Consider the following 16,957-nt stretch of genomic DNA (forward strand, 5'->3'; position numbering starts at 1 on the left):
TCTCGGTTTCCGGGTAAACTTTTCATAGGTCTCTGAACCTGGACTGTGCTGACGTTTCCTGGATCATGTCTCTAGAATGTTCTAGTTAACCATTTCATTGTTTTGGGTTGAGGGCCCCCTTCTTGGCCTCTGTGAGCTGAGCCGTTAGCTCACGACTACATTGTACATTCTTTCTCTCTAGAACTAATTTTGGAAGCCTGATGCCTATATTTCGAGTCTGTTTTTCTTTCTGGTTGTCTGAGGATTCCAATCTCTGCTTGGAATTTAAATTTCCATCAGCTTCAGTAGGGGTCCTTACACTGGCTTCCCGTGATATAGACTTGTGTTAAAACCTTTGTTTCTATAGATGCCAAGGGGAGAAGGGGGTGGGTGGTGGTGGTGTGATGAATAGGGCGATTGGGATTGCCATGTATACACTAATATGGATAAAACAGATAACTGATAAGAACCTGCTGTATAAAAAATATAATAAAATTTAAAAACCCTTTGTTCAACTCTATGGCTGTTAAAGAGTAGACACGTATGCTGGAACAATGGCCAAGAAATGCTATTTACTGGAAAACAAGTGGAAGAATAGTTAAGTCTAGTGTTTGTTCCATTGCTGAGGAATAAAAGCTTGGTATATACTTCCTGAGTATGTCTAGAACACATCTGGGAGGAAGCAAAGGCATTGTTAATGGTTCCCATGGAAAGGTACCTACGGGAATTTGAGGGACAGAGGAGGAGATATTTATTCTCTCTATTAGCATCATATTGTTTGAATCTGTCTTTCCTTTTTTTCTTTCCGTCTTTCTTTCTTTCCTTCTTTCTTTAAGAGAATATGTTTATTTTATAATGCAGTCATTTCTTGGTACCCATGGGGGACTGGTTCCAGGACCCCTCGTGGATACCAAAAACTGCGTATATTCAAGTCCCATATATAAAACGGCTTAGTATTTGCATATCATGTACACACATCCTCCCGTGTACTTTAAATCGTCTCTAGGTTACATCTGATACCTAACACAGTGTAAATGCTGTGCAAATAGTTGTCAGTACATGGCAAAATCAGGGTTTGCTTTTTAGAACTTTCTGGAATTCTTTTTCCTAAATATTTTAATCCACATTTGGTTGAATCTTTGGATTTGGAACCCGTGGATACAGAGGGCTGACTAATCAATTAAAATAAAGATAATTTGAAATCTTCAGGTCTTAGCCTTATTCTAACACGTGGTAAGTTAGATGGCAAGTCACCATTTATGTTTGATCACAGTACCTCCTTTGCTAGAAGTTTCTATCCATAGGCAGTGTGGATTGTTACTGCTTTAACATAGAAGAGTTTTCTCTGTGATTGGCACCAGAAAAAAAAAGTTTGTGTGGTTAGAGTTATCTGACACATTTAAACATCTATTAAATTGCTAAGTATAGTAGGGTTTTTCCAGAAATAGATTGGTTATATAAAATTGAAACCTTCCTCCTATTTTGCAGAAATGAGTAAGGCAATAAACGGTGACCCTATAATCTTAAAGTAGGGCTGTTCTCAGAAAAGCAGTTCTGTTTTTAATGGAGTAATTTTCACTTGACCCTTTCCTATGATATTAATACTGAAATTATATCTTACAGATGAGAAAACCTGCAGATGAAAAATTAGAGAAATTTTGGATTGATTTCAACCTAGGAACTCAGAGTGTAACTTTTTATATAAACAATCCTGAGGTAATCATGTTCGATTCCGGTTTAGAACTAAGTGCGTAGAGAGTGTTCATATCCAAGTATGTGTTATGTGCTCATGAATTTCACTTATTTTTTCCAAGAGCGCTTTATGGGACTCAGTAAGACTTTTGAAGGAAGCAGCGATTAATTTCAGCATAATAGGTAAGATGTTAATTCTAAACTACCCCGCATTTAGTCCTGAGTATTGTTTCTGTTTACACTTGCAGTGTATGTTTAGTTAATTCCTGAGCAGACTTTGCTTGCACTTGACGTGGAGGGGAGGTGGTGAGTGCTGTGGACAGAAGGCTGTGCTCAGGGCAAAAGATTAGTGAGTCCTCCACTCTGTAACTTTGAGTTTCCATGACTTGCCTGGTTTTCTCGTTGTAAAAATGATTATGGTTCCTCAACAAACTGAAAATAGCATCACCATATGATCCAGCAGTTTCACTTCTGGATATATATCCAGAAGAATTGAAAGCAGGACTCGAAGAGATTTGCATATGAACGTTCATTGCAGCCTATTCACAAGAGTCAAGAGGTAGAAGCAGGGGCTTGCCTGGTGGCACAGTGGTTAAGACTCCGCACTCCCAGTGGAGGGGGCCTGGGTTCCATCTCTGGTCAGGGAACTAGATCCCACATGCATGCCGCAACTAAGAGTTTGCATGCCACAACTAAGGAGCCCGTGAGCCGCAACTAAGGAGCCTGCCTGCTGCAACTAAGACCCGGTGCAACCAAAAAAAAAAAAAAGGGTAGAAGCACCCCAAGTGTCCATCGGCGGTTGAATGGACAAAGCAAATGTGATCTGTACCTACAATGGACTATTATTTAGCTTTAAAAAGGAAGGGCATTCTGACACTTGCTACAACATAGATGAACTTTGAGGACATCATGCTAAGTGGAAAAAGCTAATCACAAAAAGACAAATACTGTATGATTCCACTTACATGAGGTATCTAAAGTAGTCAAATTGATAGAGACAGAAAGTAGAATGGTGGTTAGTTACCAGGGGCTGCAGGGAAGGGGGAATGGGGAGTTGTTTAATGGGTACAGAGTTTCAGATTTGCAAGATGAAAAGGTTCTGGAGATCTCTTCTACAGCAATGTGAATATACTTAGCACTACTGAACCGCACACTTAACATTTACCTTGTTAACCATTTTTATGTTTTGTACCACAATTTTTTATTTTTTGTAATTTTATTTTTTTATTTTATTTAAAATTATTAATTTATTTATTTTTGGCTGCATTGGGTCTTTGTTGCTGTGTGCCGGCTTTCTCTAGTTTTGGCAAGCAGGGGCTGCTCTTCGTTGCGGTGAGTGGGCTTCTCATTGTGGTAGCTTCTCTTGTTGCGGAGCACGGGCTCTAGGCACGAGGGCTTCAGTAGTTGTGGCCTGGACCAGGGCTCATACCCGTGTCCCCTGCATTGGCAGGAGTATTCTTTTTTTTTTTTTTTTGCCGTACACGGGCCTCTCACTGTTGTGGCCTCTCCCGTTGCGGAGCACAGACTCCGGATGCGCAGGCTCGGCGGCCACGGCTCACGGGCCAGCCGCTCCGCGGCATGTGGGATCTTCCCGGACCGGGGCACGAACCCTTGTCCTCTGCATCGGCAGGCGGACTCTCAACCACTGCGCCACCAGGGAAGCCCTGGCAGGAGGATTTTTAACCACTGTGCCACCAGGGAAGTCCTGTACCACCATTTTTAAAAATGGTTATAGTACCTGCCCTCCCTTTCCCACATATTTATACTAATAATTGGGTATGTACAAACTATTTAAATATCAGCCCTGACTCCCCCTTCTTTTTTTAAAAATCAATTAATTTTTATTTTTGGCTGTATTGGGTCTTCATTGCTGCACGCAGGCTTCTCATGGTGGTTTCTCGTTGCAGAGCATGGGCTCTAGGCACGCGGACTTCAGTAGTTGTGGCTCACTGGCTTCAGTAATTGTGGCTCGTGGGCTCTAGAGCACAGGCTCAGTAGTTTTGGTGCATGGGCTTAGTTGCTCCGCGGCATGTGGGATCTTCCCGGACAAGGGATCGAATCTGTGTCGCCTGCATTGGCAGGCGGATTCTTAACCACTGCACCACCAGGGGAACCCTGACTCCCCCTTCTTAAATCTCCGTCACCTTTCTTCTCCTCTCGGTAGGTAGAGTTGAGGGGCATGGAGTCAGGAGTGATCTTTTTCTGGGTGGGTAGAAGAAAGGTATTGGTCCAGTTCAGTATTTCAGATATAGTCACACTTGACCAGGATTCCTGAATTGGGTCTCTTAAAAAATGGATGTTTTGAAAGTAACTCAATACACGTAATCATTTTTTAAGTAATTTGCTTTACTAAAGAGTTAAAACTAAATACTATGCAATTATGTGGATTTTATAGTTCTTTTCACAAAGGATTTAGTGCAGCTTGCATATTTGTAACAAAATAATAGAAATAGAAAATTGGAACCACAAACAAGAATAAAAATGTCTGTCAAGAAGGTTGATCTGGCCACCATGGAGATTCAAATTTGGTGCTTAGCGCTTCCCTGGTGGCTCAGTGGTTAAGAATCCGCCTGCCAGTGCAGGGGACATGGGTTTGTGCCCTGGTCCGGGAAGATCCCACATGCCACAGAGCAACTAAGCCCGTGTGCCACAACTACTGAGCCTGCACTCTGGAGCCCGCGAGTCACAACTGCTCAGCCCACCTGCCACAACTACTGAAGCCCACACACCTAGAGCCTGTGCTCCACAATGAGAAGCCCACCCACTGCAACGAAGAGTAGCTCCCCTCTCCGCAACTAGAGAAAGCCCGTGTGTAGCAATGAAGGCGCATGCAGCCAAGAAGAAAATAAATAAATTTAAATAAAATAAAGTTGTACAATTAAAAAAAAAAACAAATTTGGTGCTTAGCTTCCTGAAGGCCAGGGTGAAAAGTATAATGGATAACATGATTCTCATCATACAAGTCCTGGAAAGAACAAATCCATCCTTCCTGGCCTTGAACTCTTAACTTGAAGGTTCTCCCATGGGACTACTTAGGATAAGGTAATCCTTCCTCAGCCCTGAGCGTTCCTTGCTGGAATTTCCTGTGTACATAAGTTAACTTTGGTGTTTTGTTAAAGGGTAATTTTTGAAAAGGTAAAATCATGACCCGCCTACAAATATAAAATAAATGTGGGTAAAAGATTTCATTAATTAGTGAGCAAATTAATAAGATGTAATAACCAGGAGAATCCAAAGAATCACAGATACAAGCAATGCTGAAATTAATTTACAAACAGATGTACGACTAGACTGTTGCATTTCGCAGACACAATTAATTTGAATTTATATGAACAAGAATCACTTGCGTTATTATTTTTAATTTCCCCTGTTACATACTAGAGAAAGGGAAGTTTGGGCTAGATTAGGCAGTAAAGGAAGTGGCAGAAGAGGAGGAGAGCCTTTCACCGTGAAACTGGGAGAATGAAGGGACAGTGAAGACTGCCCACGCTTCAGATGCTAATTGCGAGTCTCAGGTTGACCCCTGTACTTCTGACCAACTGGCTACCAATCAGAGGTTTTACAAGCTCCTTCTCGGGTTTGAAACTTGCTGTAATGGTTCACGGAACTCTGGGAAGCATGCATTTACATTTACCATTTTATTATAAAGGATATAATAAAGGATACAGATGAACAGCTAGATGAAGAGAATACCCAGGGCAAGATCCAGAAGGATCCCAAGTGCAAGGGCTTTTGTTTCTGAGGAGTTGGGGTGCATCGCCCTCCTGGAACGTTTGTGTTCACCAACCCAGAAGCTCTCTGAACGCCATAGCTTGGCGGTTTTTACGGAAGCTTTATCATGTAGGCATTATGGAATATTAACTCAATCGCTGGCCCTTCTGCCCTCCCTGAAGGTTGGGGAGCTGGAAGTTCCAACCCTCTAACCATACCTTGGTCTTTCTGGCGACCAGTCCCCATCCTTTTTTTTTCTTTTCAAGAAATATCATTGATATGTAAGCAAACCCTTTTTTTTAAATTTAATTTAATTTATTTTTTATACAGTAGGTTCTTATCAGTAATCAGTTTTATGCACATCAGTGTGTACATGTCAATCCCAATCACCCAATTCATCCCACCCCCACCCCCCCGCCGCTTTCCCCCCTTGGTGTCCATGTGTTTGTTCTCTACATCTGTGTCTTGATTTCTGCCCTACAAACCGGTTCATCTGTACCACTTTTCTAGGTTCCACATATATGCGTTAATATACGATATTTGTTTTTCTTTTTCTGACTTAACTTCACTCTGTATGACAGTCTCTAGATCCATCCACAACTCTACAGATGACCCAATTTCATTCTTTTTTATGGCTGAGTATTATTCCCTTGTATATATGTACCACATCTTCTTTATCCATTAGTCTGTTGATGGGCATTCAGGTTGCTTCCATGAACTGGCTATTGTAAATAGTGCTGCAGTGAACACTGGGGTGCATGTGTCTTTTTGAATTATGGTTTTCTCTGGGTATATGCCCAGTAGTGGGATTGCTGGGTCATATGGTAATTCTATTTTTACTTTTTTAAGGAACTTCCATACTGTTTTCCATAGTGGCTGTATCAATTTACATTCCCACCAACAGTGTAAGAGGGTTCCCTTTTCTCCACACCCTCGCCAGCATTTGTTGTTTGTAGATTTTCTGATGATGCCCATTCTAACTGGTGTGAGGTGATACCTCATTGTAGTTTTGATTTGCATTTCTCTAATGATTAGTGATGTTGAGCATTCTTTCATGTGTTTGTTGGCAATCTGTATATCTTCTTTGGAGAAATATTTAGGTCTTCTGCCCATTTTTGGGATTGGGTTGTTTATTTTTTTAATATTGAGTTGCATGAGCTATTTATATACTTTAGAGATTAATCCTTTGTCCGTTGATTCGTTTGCAAATATTTTCTCCCATTTTGAGGGTTGTCTTTTCGTCTTGTTCATGGTTTCCTTTGCTATGCAAAAGCTTTTAAGTTTGTTTAGGTCCCATTTGTTTATATTTGTTTTTATTTCCATTACTCTAGGATGTGGATCAAGAAAGATCTTGCTGTGATTTATGTCAATGAGTGTTCTTATGTTTTCCTCTAAGAGTTTTATAGTATCCAGTCTTACATTTAGGTCTCTTATCCATTTTGAGTTTATTTTTGTGTATGGTGTTAGGGAATGTTCTAATTTCATTTTTTACATGTAGCTGTCCAGTTTTCCCAGCACCACTTATTGAAGAGACTGTCTTTTCTCCATTGTATATCCTTGCCTCCTTTGTCATAGATTAGTTGACCATAGGTGTGTGGGTTTATCTCTGGGCTTTCTGACTTGTTCTATATTTCTGTTTTTGTGCCAGTACTGTGTTGTCTTGATTACTGTAGCTTTGTAGTATAGTCTGAAGTCAGGGAGTCTGATTCCTCCAGCTCCGATTTTTTCCCTCAAGACTGCTTTGGCTATTTGGGGTCTTTTTTGTCTCCATACAAATTTTAAGATGTTTTGTTCTAATTCTGTAAAAAATGCCATTGGTAATTTGAAAGGGATTGCGTTGAATCTGTAGATTGCTTTGGGTAGTATAGTCATTTTCACAATATTGATTCTTCCAATCCAAGAACATGGCATATCTCTCCATCTGTTGGTATCATCTTTAATTTCTTTCATCAGTGTCTTATAGTTTTCTGCATACAGGTCTTTTGTCTCCCTTGGTAGGTTTATTCCTAGGTATTTTATTCTTTTTGTTACACTGGTAAATGGGAGTGTTTCCTTAATTTCTCTTCACATTTTTCATCATTAGTGTATAGGAATGCCAGAGATTTCTGTTCATTAATTTTGTATCCTGCTACTTTACCAAATTCATTGATTAGCTCTAGTAGTTTTCTGGTAGCATCTTTAGGATTCTCTATGTAGAGTATCATGTCATCTGCGAACAGTGACAATTTTACTTCTTTTCCAATTTGTATTCCTTTTATTTCTTTTCCTTCTCTGATTGCCGTGGCTAGGACTTCCAAAGCTATGTTGAATAATAGTGGTGAGAGTGGACATCCTTGTCTTGTTCCTGATCTTAGAGGAAATGCTTTCAGTTTTTCACTATTGAGAATGATGTTTGCTGTGGGTTTGTCATATATGGCCTTTATTGTGTTGAGGTAGGTTCCCTCTATGCCCACTTTCTGGAGAGTTTTTTTTATCATAAATGGGTGTTGAATTTTGTCAAAAGCTTTTTCTGCATCTATTGAGATGATCATATGGTTTTTCTTTTTCAGTTTGTTAATATGGTGTATCACATTGATTGATGTGCATATATTGAGGAATCCTTGCCCTGGGATAAATCCCACTTGATTATGGTATATGATCCTTTTAATGTGTTGTTGGATTCTATGTGCTAGTAATTTGTTGAGGATTTTTTTTTTTTTTTTTTTTTTTTGCGGTACGTGGGCTTCTCACTGTTGTGGCCTCTCCCGTTGCGGAGCACAGGCTCCAGACGCGCAGGCTCATCGGCCATGGCTCACGAGCCCAGCCGCTCCGCGGCATGTGGGATCTTCCCAGACCGGGGCACGAACCCATGTCCCCTGCATCGGCAGGCGGACTCCCAACCACTGTGCCACCAGGGAAGCCCTGTTGAGGATTTTTGCATCTATATTCGTCAGTGATATTGGTCTGTAATTTTCTTTTTTTGTAGTATCTTTGTCTGGTTTTGGTATCAGGGTGATGGTGGCCTCATAGAATGAGTTTGGGAGTGTTCCTTCCTCTGCAACTTTTTGGAAGCATTTGAGAAGGATGGCTGTTAGCTCTTCTCTAAATGTTCGATAGAATTCATCTGTGAAGCCGTCTGGTCCTGGGCTTTTGTTTGTTGGAAGATTTTTAGTCACAGTTTCAATTTCATTACTTGTGATTGGTCTGTTCATATTTTCTATTTCTCCCTGGTTCAGTCTTGGAAGGTTATACCTTTCTAAGAATTTGTCCATTTCTTCCAGGTTGTCCATTTTATTGGCATAGAGTTGCTTGTAGTAGTCTCTTAGGATGCTTTGTATTTCTGCAGTGTCAGTTGTTACTTCTCCTTTTTCATTTCTAATTTTATTGATTTGGGTCCTCTCCCTCTTGCTGAGTCTGGCTAAAGGTTTCTCAATTTGTTTGTCTTCTCAAAGAACCAGTTTTTAGTTTTATTGATGTTTGCTATTGTTTTCTTTGTTTCTATATCATTTATTTCTGCTCTGATCTTTATGATTTCTTTCCTTCTGCTAACTTTGGGGTTTTTTTGTTCTTTTCTAGTTCCTTTAGGTGTAAGGTTAGATTGTTTATTTGAGATTTTTTCTTGTTTCTTGAGGTAGGCTTGTATAAACTTCCCTCTTAGAACTGCTTTTGCTGCATCCTATAGGTTTTGGATTGTTGTGTTTTCATTGTCATTTGTCTCTAGGTATTTTTTGATTTTCTCTTTGAGTTTGTTAGTGATCTCTTGGTTACTTAGTAACGTATTGTTTAGCCTCCATGTGTTTGTGTTTTTTACGTTTTTTTCCCTGTAATTGATTTCTAATCTCATAGCGTTGTGGTCAGAAAAGATGCTTGATATGATTTCAGTCTTCTTAAATTTACTGAGGCTTGATTTGTGACCCAAGATGTGATCTATCCTGGAGAATGTTCCGTGTGCGCTTGAGAAGAAAGTGTAATCTGTTTTGGGATGGAATGTCCTATAAATATCAATTAAATCTATCTGGTCTATTATGTCATTTAAAGCTTGTGTTTCCTTATTAATTTTCTGTTTGGATGATCTGTCCATTGGTGTGAGGTGTTAAAGTCCCCCAGTGTTATTGTGCTACTGTCGATTTCCTCTTTTATAGCTCTTAGCAGTTGCCTTATGCATTGAGGTGCTCCTTTGTTGGGTGCATATATATTTATAATTGTTATATCTTCTTCTTGGGTTGATCCCTTGATCATTTTGTAGTGTCCTTCCTTGTCTCATGTAACATTCTTTATTTTAAAGTCTATTTTATCTGATATGAATATTGCTACTCCAGCTTTCTTTTAATTTCCATTTGCATGGAATATCTTTTTCCATCCCCTCACTTTCAGTCTGTAAGTGTCCCTAGGTCTGAAGTGGGTCTCTTGTAGACAGCATATATATGGGTCTTGTTTTTGTATCCATTCAGCAAGCCTGTGTCTTTTGGTAGGAGCATTTAATCCATTCATGTTTAAGTAATTATCGATATGTATGTTCCTATTACCATTTTCTTAATTGTTTTGGGTTTGTTTTTGTACATCCTTTTCTTCTCTTGTGTTTCCCACTTAGAGAAGTTCCTTTAGCATTTGTTTTAGAGCTGGTTTGGTGGTGCTGAATTCTCTTAGCTTTTGCTTGTCTGTAAAGCTTTTGATTTCTCCATCGAATATGAATGAGATCCTTGCTGGGTAGAGTAATCTTGGTTGTAGGTTCTTCCCTTTCAGCAATTTAAGTATATCATGTCACTCCCTTCTGGCTTGTAGAGTTTCTGCTGAGAAATCAGCTGTTAACCTTATGGGAGTTCCCTTGTATGTTATTTTTCATTTTTCCCTTGCTGCTTTCAATAATTTTTCTTTGTCTTTAATTTTTGCCAATTTGATTACTATGTGTCTTGGAGTGTTTCTCCTTAGGTTTATCCTGTATGGGACTCGCTGCGCTTGCTGGACTTGGGTGGCTATTTCCTTTCCCATGTCAGGGAAGTTTTTGACTATAATCTCTTCAAATATTTTCTCGGGTCCTTTCCCTCTCGTCTCCTTCTAGGACCCCTATAATGCGAATGTTGTTGCATTTAATGTTGTCCCAGAGGTCTCTTAGGCTGACTTCATTTCATTCTTTTTCTTTATTCTGTTCCGCAGCAGTGAATTCCACCATTCTGTCTTCAAGGTCACTTATCCGTTCTTCTGCCTCAGTTATTCTGCTATTGATTCCTTCTAGTATATTTTTCATTTCATTTATTGTATTGTTCATCTCTGTTTGTTCTTTAATTCTTCTAGGTCTTTGTTAAACATTTCTTGTATCTTCTCGATCTTTGCCTCCATTCTTTTTCTGAGGTCCTGGATCATCTTCACTATCATTATTCTGAATTCTTTTTCTGGAAGGTTGCCCTTCTCCACTTCATTTAGTTGTTTTTCTGTTTTAGCTCGTTCCTTCATCTGGTACATAGCCCTCTGCCTTTTCATCTTGTCTGTCTTTCTGTGAATGTGGTTATTGTTCCACAGGGTGCAGGATTGTAGTTCTCCTTGCTTCTGCTGTCTGCCCTCTGGTGGATGAGGCTATCTAAGAGGCTTGTGCAAGTTTTTGACCAGTCCCCATCCTTAAGTCCTCCAACCCCCAGTCCTCTAACCCCCAGTCACCTCATTAACTTATAAAATACTCATCACCCCGGGCATTCCAAGGGTCTTAGAAGCTCTGGTGTCAGGAACCAGGGTCAAAGACCAAATATTAGAACAAAAGATGCTCCCAGCACCCCATCACTTAAAATGAGTTTCAGAAGCTCTGTGTCAGGAACAAAGGCCAAGATCAAATATATATTTCTTATGGTGTCACAGATGGGAAGAAGCACAAACGAGCAGTTTTACAGTCACAACATTGGAAAGATAGTATACGTTGAGTTGGAGGTGTCTCCTATCTGTAGTAAAGGAAAGGGATTTATAAACATCTTACTAGAAATGTAAATTCAATATAATCATAAGTTAAGAGTAACTTAGTTTATATAGTCATTACCTGTTACTGTTCACTTAAGGTATGCAAAATATCATTGGTGTTTATTCTGAAGTTAATATTTTTATAGACTTCCATGGATTTTCTGACTGTGGTACCCCTAACATTACATATTTTAAGTTTCTGAACCTGAACTTTGCTGTTGAGGTGATTTTCAGTAACCAACTTGCCAAACTTAATATTCTACACTTCATAAATATATCACGTTTTGGGGAGACTTTAAAATTCATAAAGTGCCTCACAGTAGCAGGAGGAAGTAGGTGTGATGTTTTAGTTTTATAGCCGAGGCAACTGAGGCTTGTGTAGCAAACACTACAAGCAAGACTTGCCTTTTGTGTGCCGAGCCCTTCCTGCTAAGGGGTTGACTGTTTTAGGAGCCTGTTGAGGGCAGCCCTCGGGCTATTTCTTCTTGCCCTTGTACGGAGCCCCACAGCCCAACTAGCTATTTACATTTTCAGACCTTGTTTAGAATTACTTTTGCTGCAGGGATTTAGAGACGTTCTCTGCAGTGACTGAACGTCCAGTAAGATCAGCATTTGGGGGATTGTTGAACTTTACTAGAGGCCAGCACTGTTGTATAGAAATAGGATCTGAACCATATATAAAAAAATTTCTAGTAGCCTCATTAAAAAGTTTTTTTCAAGTGGACTAATTTTAATAATATATATTTATTTCACTCAGTATGTCCAAAATATTAACAGTTTAACATGTAATCAATATGAACAATTAATGAGATGTTTTACCTTCTCTGTTTTGGTACTGTGTCTTCACAAACTAGTGTGTATTTTATGCTTATAATGCAATTCATGTTGTACTAGCCACATTTCGAGTACCACTGGCCACAGATCTAGACCCAGGTGTGTCTCTTTTTTCCTCTTTTCATGCTCATCAGTTTGGGACCCTGAGCTTTGCCTGCTCTTTCATGGGTTTTACTCTTTTCACCCCTGCTGCTTCCAACACAGCTTGTACTTCCTGTGGCTTATTCTTGGGCTCGCTATGAACTGTGGTCTAAACTATTTTCTCTTCTAAAACCAATTACTATTTGTCAGTAAAGGGCTGATGTCCTGGTAGGAGGCCCTCAAGGAGACTGTTGTCTGAGAATTAGGCCTCTCTGGAGGATGTTTCCATTTCTCTTCTTTAAGTGGAATCTGTTGAGATGAGTGTGGATTATTCCAGTTTGTATATTGAGAACAGTGGATTTTATTTTGAATTTTAGAAAGGATGGGGATCTGAGAGAGACAGATAGAATGAGAATGAGTGTTGTGCTTAATATATTGAGAAGTAAAATACCTGTTACAGATGATAGCTTTGTATTCACAAATGTTCTTTAAAAAATGGATTGAATTTTAGAAGACAAAATATCTCATTTGCTATGCTACTAAGTTACTTCTATCTCTGCTAGATTAACTGCTTAAACATATTTGTGTGTGTGTGTGTGTGTGTGTGTGTGTGTGTGTAAAAACACACATGTGCATCTAATAAAAATAATTTCAGAGTAACTTTATTCAAGTAATTTCTTTTCAACTTCTCATTGTGGAAGAATCTGGACAGTGAACAAATATCCCAGTGCAGTTATTTAAAATTATAAAATTTAAAAATATAACCTTTCAGTATGTTGATCTACATTGGTATACTTTATTTTTGCTAGAAACTGAGATGAAGATGCTCAAAATTTACCTGAAGAAGCCTATTAATATCAGAAACAAAGAAGTGATGAAAATAGAAATTCATTTTGAATTGCAATTCAACATAGCACAAGCTTCCATTAAAGCTTTAGGAGATGACAAACAGGTGGCATGTTTAATTCTTCTTGATTATTTATCAGTAAATATGTTTTAGTATGATTTCCTGTCTCTTACATTTCCATGTTGGGGTTTTAAAAATTGAGATATAATTGACCTAAAACATATTAGTTTCAGGTGTAAATCATGATGATTCCATTTTTGCATATATTGTGAAAAAATCGCCACAATGAGACTAGTTGACAACTATCACCATTGTTAGAAGTCTTTTTTTGAACCAAAAAAATTTAGAGAATTTAGTCTCTGAGCAACTTTCAAAAATGCAATATAGTATTAACTATAGTCACCATGTTGTACCTTACATCCCCGTGACATATTCATTTTATAACAGGAAGTTTGTACCTTTTGACCCCCTTCACCCATTTCGCCTACCCTCAACCCCTTCCTCTGGAACCACCAATCTGCTCTCTGTATCTATGAGCTTGTTTTTGTTGTTGGTTTTGAGATTCCACATACAAGTGAGATCATACGGTATTTGTCTGTCTCTGTCTGACTTATTTCACTTTTCATAATGCCCCCAAGGTCCACCCATGTTGTTGCAAATGGCAGGATTTGCTTCTTTTTTATGGCTGAATAATATGCTGTTTTAAATATAGATGGATAGATACACACACATATATATGTGAATCCAGCTAAATGTTTGTCAATTTTGTTTATATTTTCAAAGAACCAGCTCTTAGTTTCATTGATCTTTTCTATTGTTTTTTCAGTGTCTTTTGTTTATTTCCGTTCTGTTCTTCATTTGCTTCCTTCTACTAACTTTGGGTTCATTTATTTTTCTTTCTAGTTCCTTGAGGTGTAAAGATATGTTGTTTATTTGAGTTATTTCTTTTCTTTATTATTATTATTATTTTGGTCACTCTGCACAGCATGCGGGATCTTAGTTCCCCAACCAGGGATCGAACTTGTGCCCCCTGTATTGGAAGCACAGAATCTTAACCACTGGACCACCAGGGAAGTCCTTCTTTTCTTTTCTGATGTGGGCATTTATCACTATGAACTTCCCTCTTAGAAATGCTTTTGCTGCACCTCATAAGTTTTGGTATGTTGCATTTCCATTTTCATTTGCCAAAAGTTTTTTTTAATCTCTTTTGATTTCTTCATTGACTTGTTGGTTTTTCAGAAGCGTGTTATTTAATCTCCATGGATTCATGAGTTTTCCACTTTTCTTCTTGTAATTGATTTCTGGTTTCATACCACTGTAGTTGGTAAAGATGCTTGATATGATTTCAGTCTTCTTAAATTTATTAAGACTTGTTTCGTGACCTAATATATGATCTATCCTGGATTCCATATGTGCTTGAGAAGAATGTGTAATCTGTTGCTTTCGGGTAGAATGTTATGTATATGTCAAGTCCATTGGATCTAACATGTCATTTAAGGCTGATGTTTCCATATTGATTTTCCATCTGAGTGATGTATCCATTGATGTAAGTGGGGTATTAAAGTCCCTTCCTGTTATTGTATTGCTGTCTATGTCTCTTTAGGTCTGTTAATAATAAATTTTTAAAAGGATTACTGCTTTTAAAAATCATGTGATTTTTGGTTTTCATTTCAGGTGAGGCCTGACCAGACGAAAATCTCCTCAGACCGTTCTGGTGAGTTTGAGAAAGAAGACACTGAGATTCCTAGCAGCCACGAAAGAGAGACAGGTATATTGGGAAATAACAAAATTTCTTACCTAGATTGCATAGAGAAGCAATGATAAAATATTACTTGAAAGAGGTCACTGAAAACCTTTGGTCATATAGGAGTAATTAATGTGTTATTATACCTTTGGAGAAAGAAAAGTTGCTGATTAAACCTTGAATTATTTTCTCCACCTGATACAGTTTGTCTTGGGTCAATTGGAAATGACAAAAGAGAAATTATGATGGGGTGGCAGGAGGCAAGTGTGTAGGGCCCTGTCTACCCATGAAGCTGGCCCTGCACAGGTTACATATCTCTTATGATTTAGACCCAAAAGCAGTTTTCCAAGGTGCCCATAGCAGGTCCTAATTACCAGCTCTTACCAAAAGATGGTGATGTACTTGCAGTATGAATCTCATGAAGAGCATTTGGAGGGTGTACGCAGCATTGTGTATGGTTATTGTTACCATTCTTTATTGCTCTTTTCTTAATGTGTATAGACCAAGCCAAGGAATCTACCGAGCTGGCAGAGTTAACCAGTGCTGAAGATAACAATTGCCCAACAACTCTCCCCTTAAATAACCCGTCTGAGCCTACTGTGAGTACAGGGAACTGGGGACAGGATTCTGAACTGTATCCACCAGGATGCTGGCAGGTGGAGGCTGACTCTCTGGCTTGTTGTCCATTTTCTCCTGGTCAACCATCTCTCTCTTTTTTCACTATCCCCTCCTTTAAATTACTTTTGCCTGCCGTGTTTGTTTTTTCTCGACTTTCACTCATCTTGGCTCTCCCGCGGAATGTGTCACTTGGCTGGCTTTGCCTCATTCCTTCATTTGGGATCTGGAGACTGAGTTTGGGAAAAGCAGCTTAATGTTTGGAATCAGACCTGGTTTTCACTTAGTGATTATGGGAACTTGGGAAAATTACTTAACATCATTGAGCCTGAGGTTTCTCATCTGTAAAGCAAAGGTAATAGCTGGTTTACAGTGTGGCCGTCTTAGGATTAAAAGCATAAATACATAAAGCACCTAACACACTGCTTGGCCTGTATTGGTGTTTAGTCCATTTTCTTATGTTTGATTACATGCACACATTATACAGAAATGTGACAGTGTTATGATTTTTTTAAAAACAAATACACCAAAGATTATTCCTCCAGATAGATTGTCTTTTTGGGAACTCGTACATAACTCGACAATTATGATGCTGTTGAAGACATTTTTGTAAGTCTTCCTTTGATGTTTCCCTTAGTAACTCTGAGACACTCTGTGATTGTCTTTGATGGTGGCAAATCTTCTGAGGGTAGATATTGACGTTTCTGGAACAGCCAACAGTCATTTGGAGCTAAATCTAATGAACAAAGAGCCTGATACCCTACTCTTTAAATGCTTTTCTTTGGAATTGTAAAAAATTTCAAAGACAACATAGTTAAACTTAGGTATATATGTTTTTCCTGCAGCAAACAAATACAGCTGATAATTCACCTGAAAAATCGAAACTGGATGATACACAAAAAGGTCAGATTTTTTTTCTGTCATAAGACTTGAATGGTATATTTAAATGTTTACTTGAGATGCTTAATAATTTTTGTTTTTCATTTTCATGCTTGGAAGTTACTTCAAAACTCGAATATTCTTTAGATTTACAAGAACCACCAGCAAAAATGCAGGTTCCTGAATTAAATGATACATCTAGGTACGTGATTTTCAAAACTCATAAAGCGTGTAGATTGCTGTTAATGTGACTCATTAATTACAATTCAACTGTCTAGGTTTTTCCCCCTTTTTTGCATCTGGTTGTGCTCCACACAAGGAGAGAACATTGTGTGCAGTTTTCTGCAGAATGATTTGAGCAGGGCTGGAAAGTTCTCTTGACCGATGCGTCTCTACCATTATAGTCCCAATGTTATCTTCGGTGATGTAGTTTTCTGTAGCAGAACACTGAATATCCCTCGCCAGAAAACATGTATTACTTGGCATTGTTTTATTGCCACTTTCCATGTAGGCCTCTGAAGAATGGGTCATACCTGTGATTTTTTTTTTACAGCTTTATTGAGATATAACTGAAATAAAATAAAGTGTACATATTTAAAGTGTACAATTGGATGTATACTTTAACATCAAATTTTTGACACAGTTTTTTTTTA

At 38.6% G+C, this 16,957-nt stretch overlaps 1 protein-coding gene across 1 annotated transcript in view; it reads left to right on the forward strand.

The window, feature by feature from the left end:
* Positions 1 to 16,957, forward strand: part of SYCP2L (synaptonemal complex protein 2 like) — a gene marked incomplete at its 5' end in the record, with an annotated part of 59,177 nt that overhangs the window by 11,728 nt on the left and 30,492 nt on the right. The window contains 7 exons of the mRNA XM_082664792.1: positions 1,603 to 1,695; positions 1,794 to 1,854; positions 13,029 to 13,171; positions 14,741 to 14,834; positions 15,312 to 15,409; positions 16,271 to 16,328; positions 16,425 to 16,506. Coding sequence (XP_082520918.1) covers positions 1,603 to 1,695; positions 1,794 to 1,854; positions 13,029 to 13,171; positions 14,741 to 14,834; positions 15,312 to 15,409; positions 16,271 to 16,328; positions 16,425 to 16,506 — 629 coding nt within the window. The remainder of the gene's footprint in view (positions 1 to 1,602; positions 1,696 to 1,793; positions 1,855 to 13,028; positions 13,172 to 14,740; positions 14,835 to 15,311; positions 15,410 to 16,270; positions 16,329 to 16,424; positions 16,507 to 16,957) is intronic.

The sequence above is a fragment of the Grampus griseus genome (genome assembly GCF_964374135.1).
Source record: "Grampus griseus genome assembly, chromosome: 10".
Lineage (NCBI taxonomy): Eukaryota > Metazoa > Chordata > Mammalia > Artiodactyla > Delphinidae > Grampus > Grampus griseus.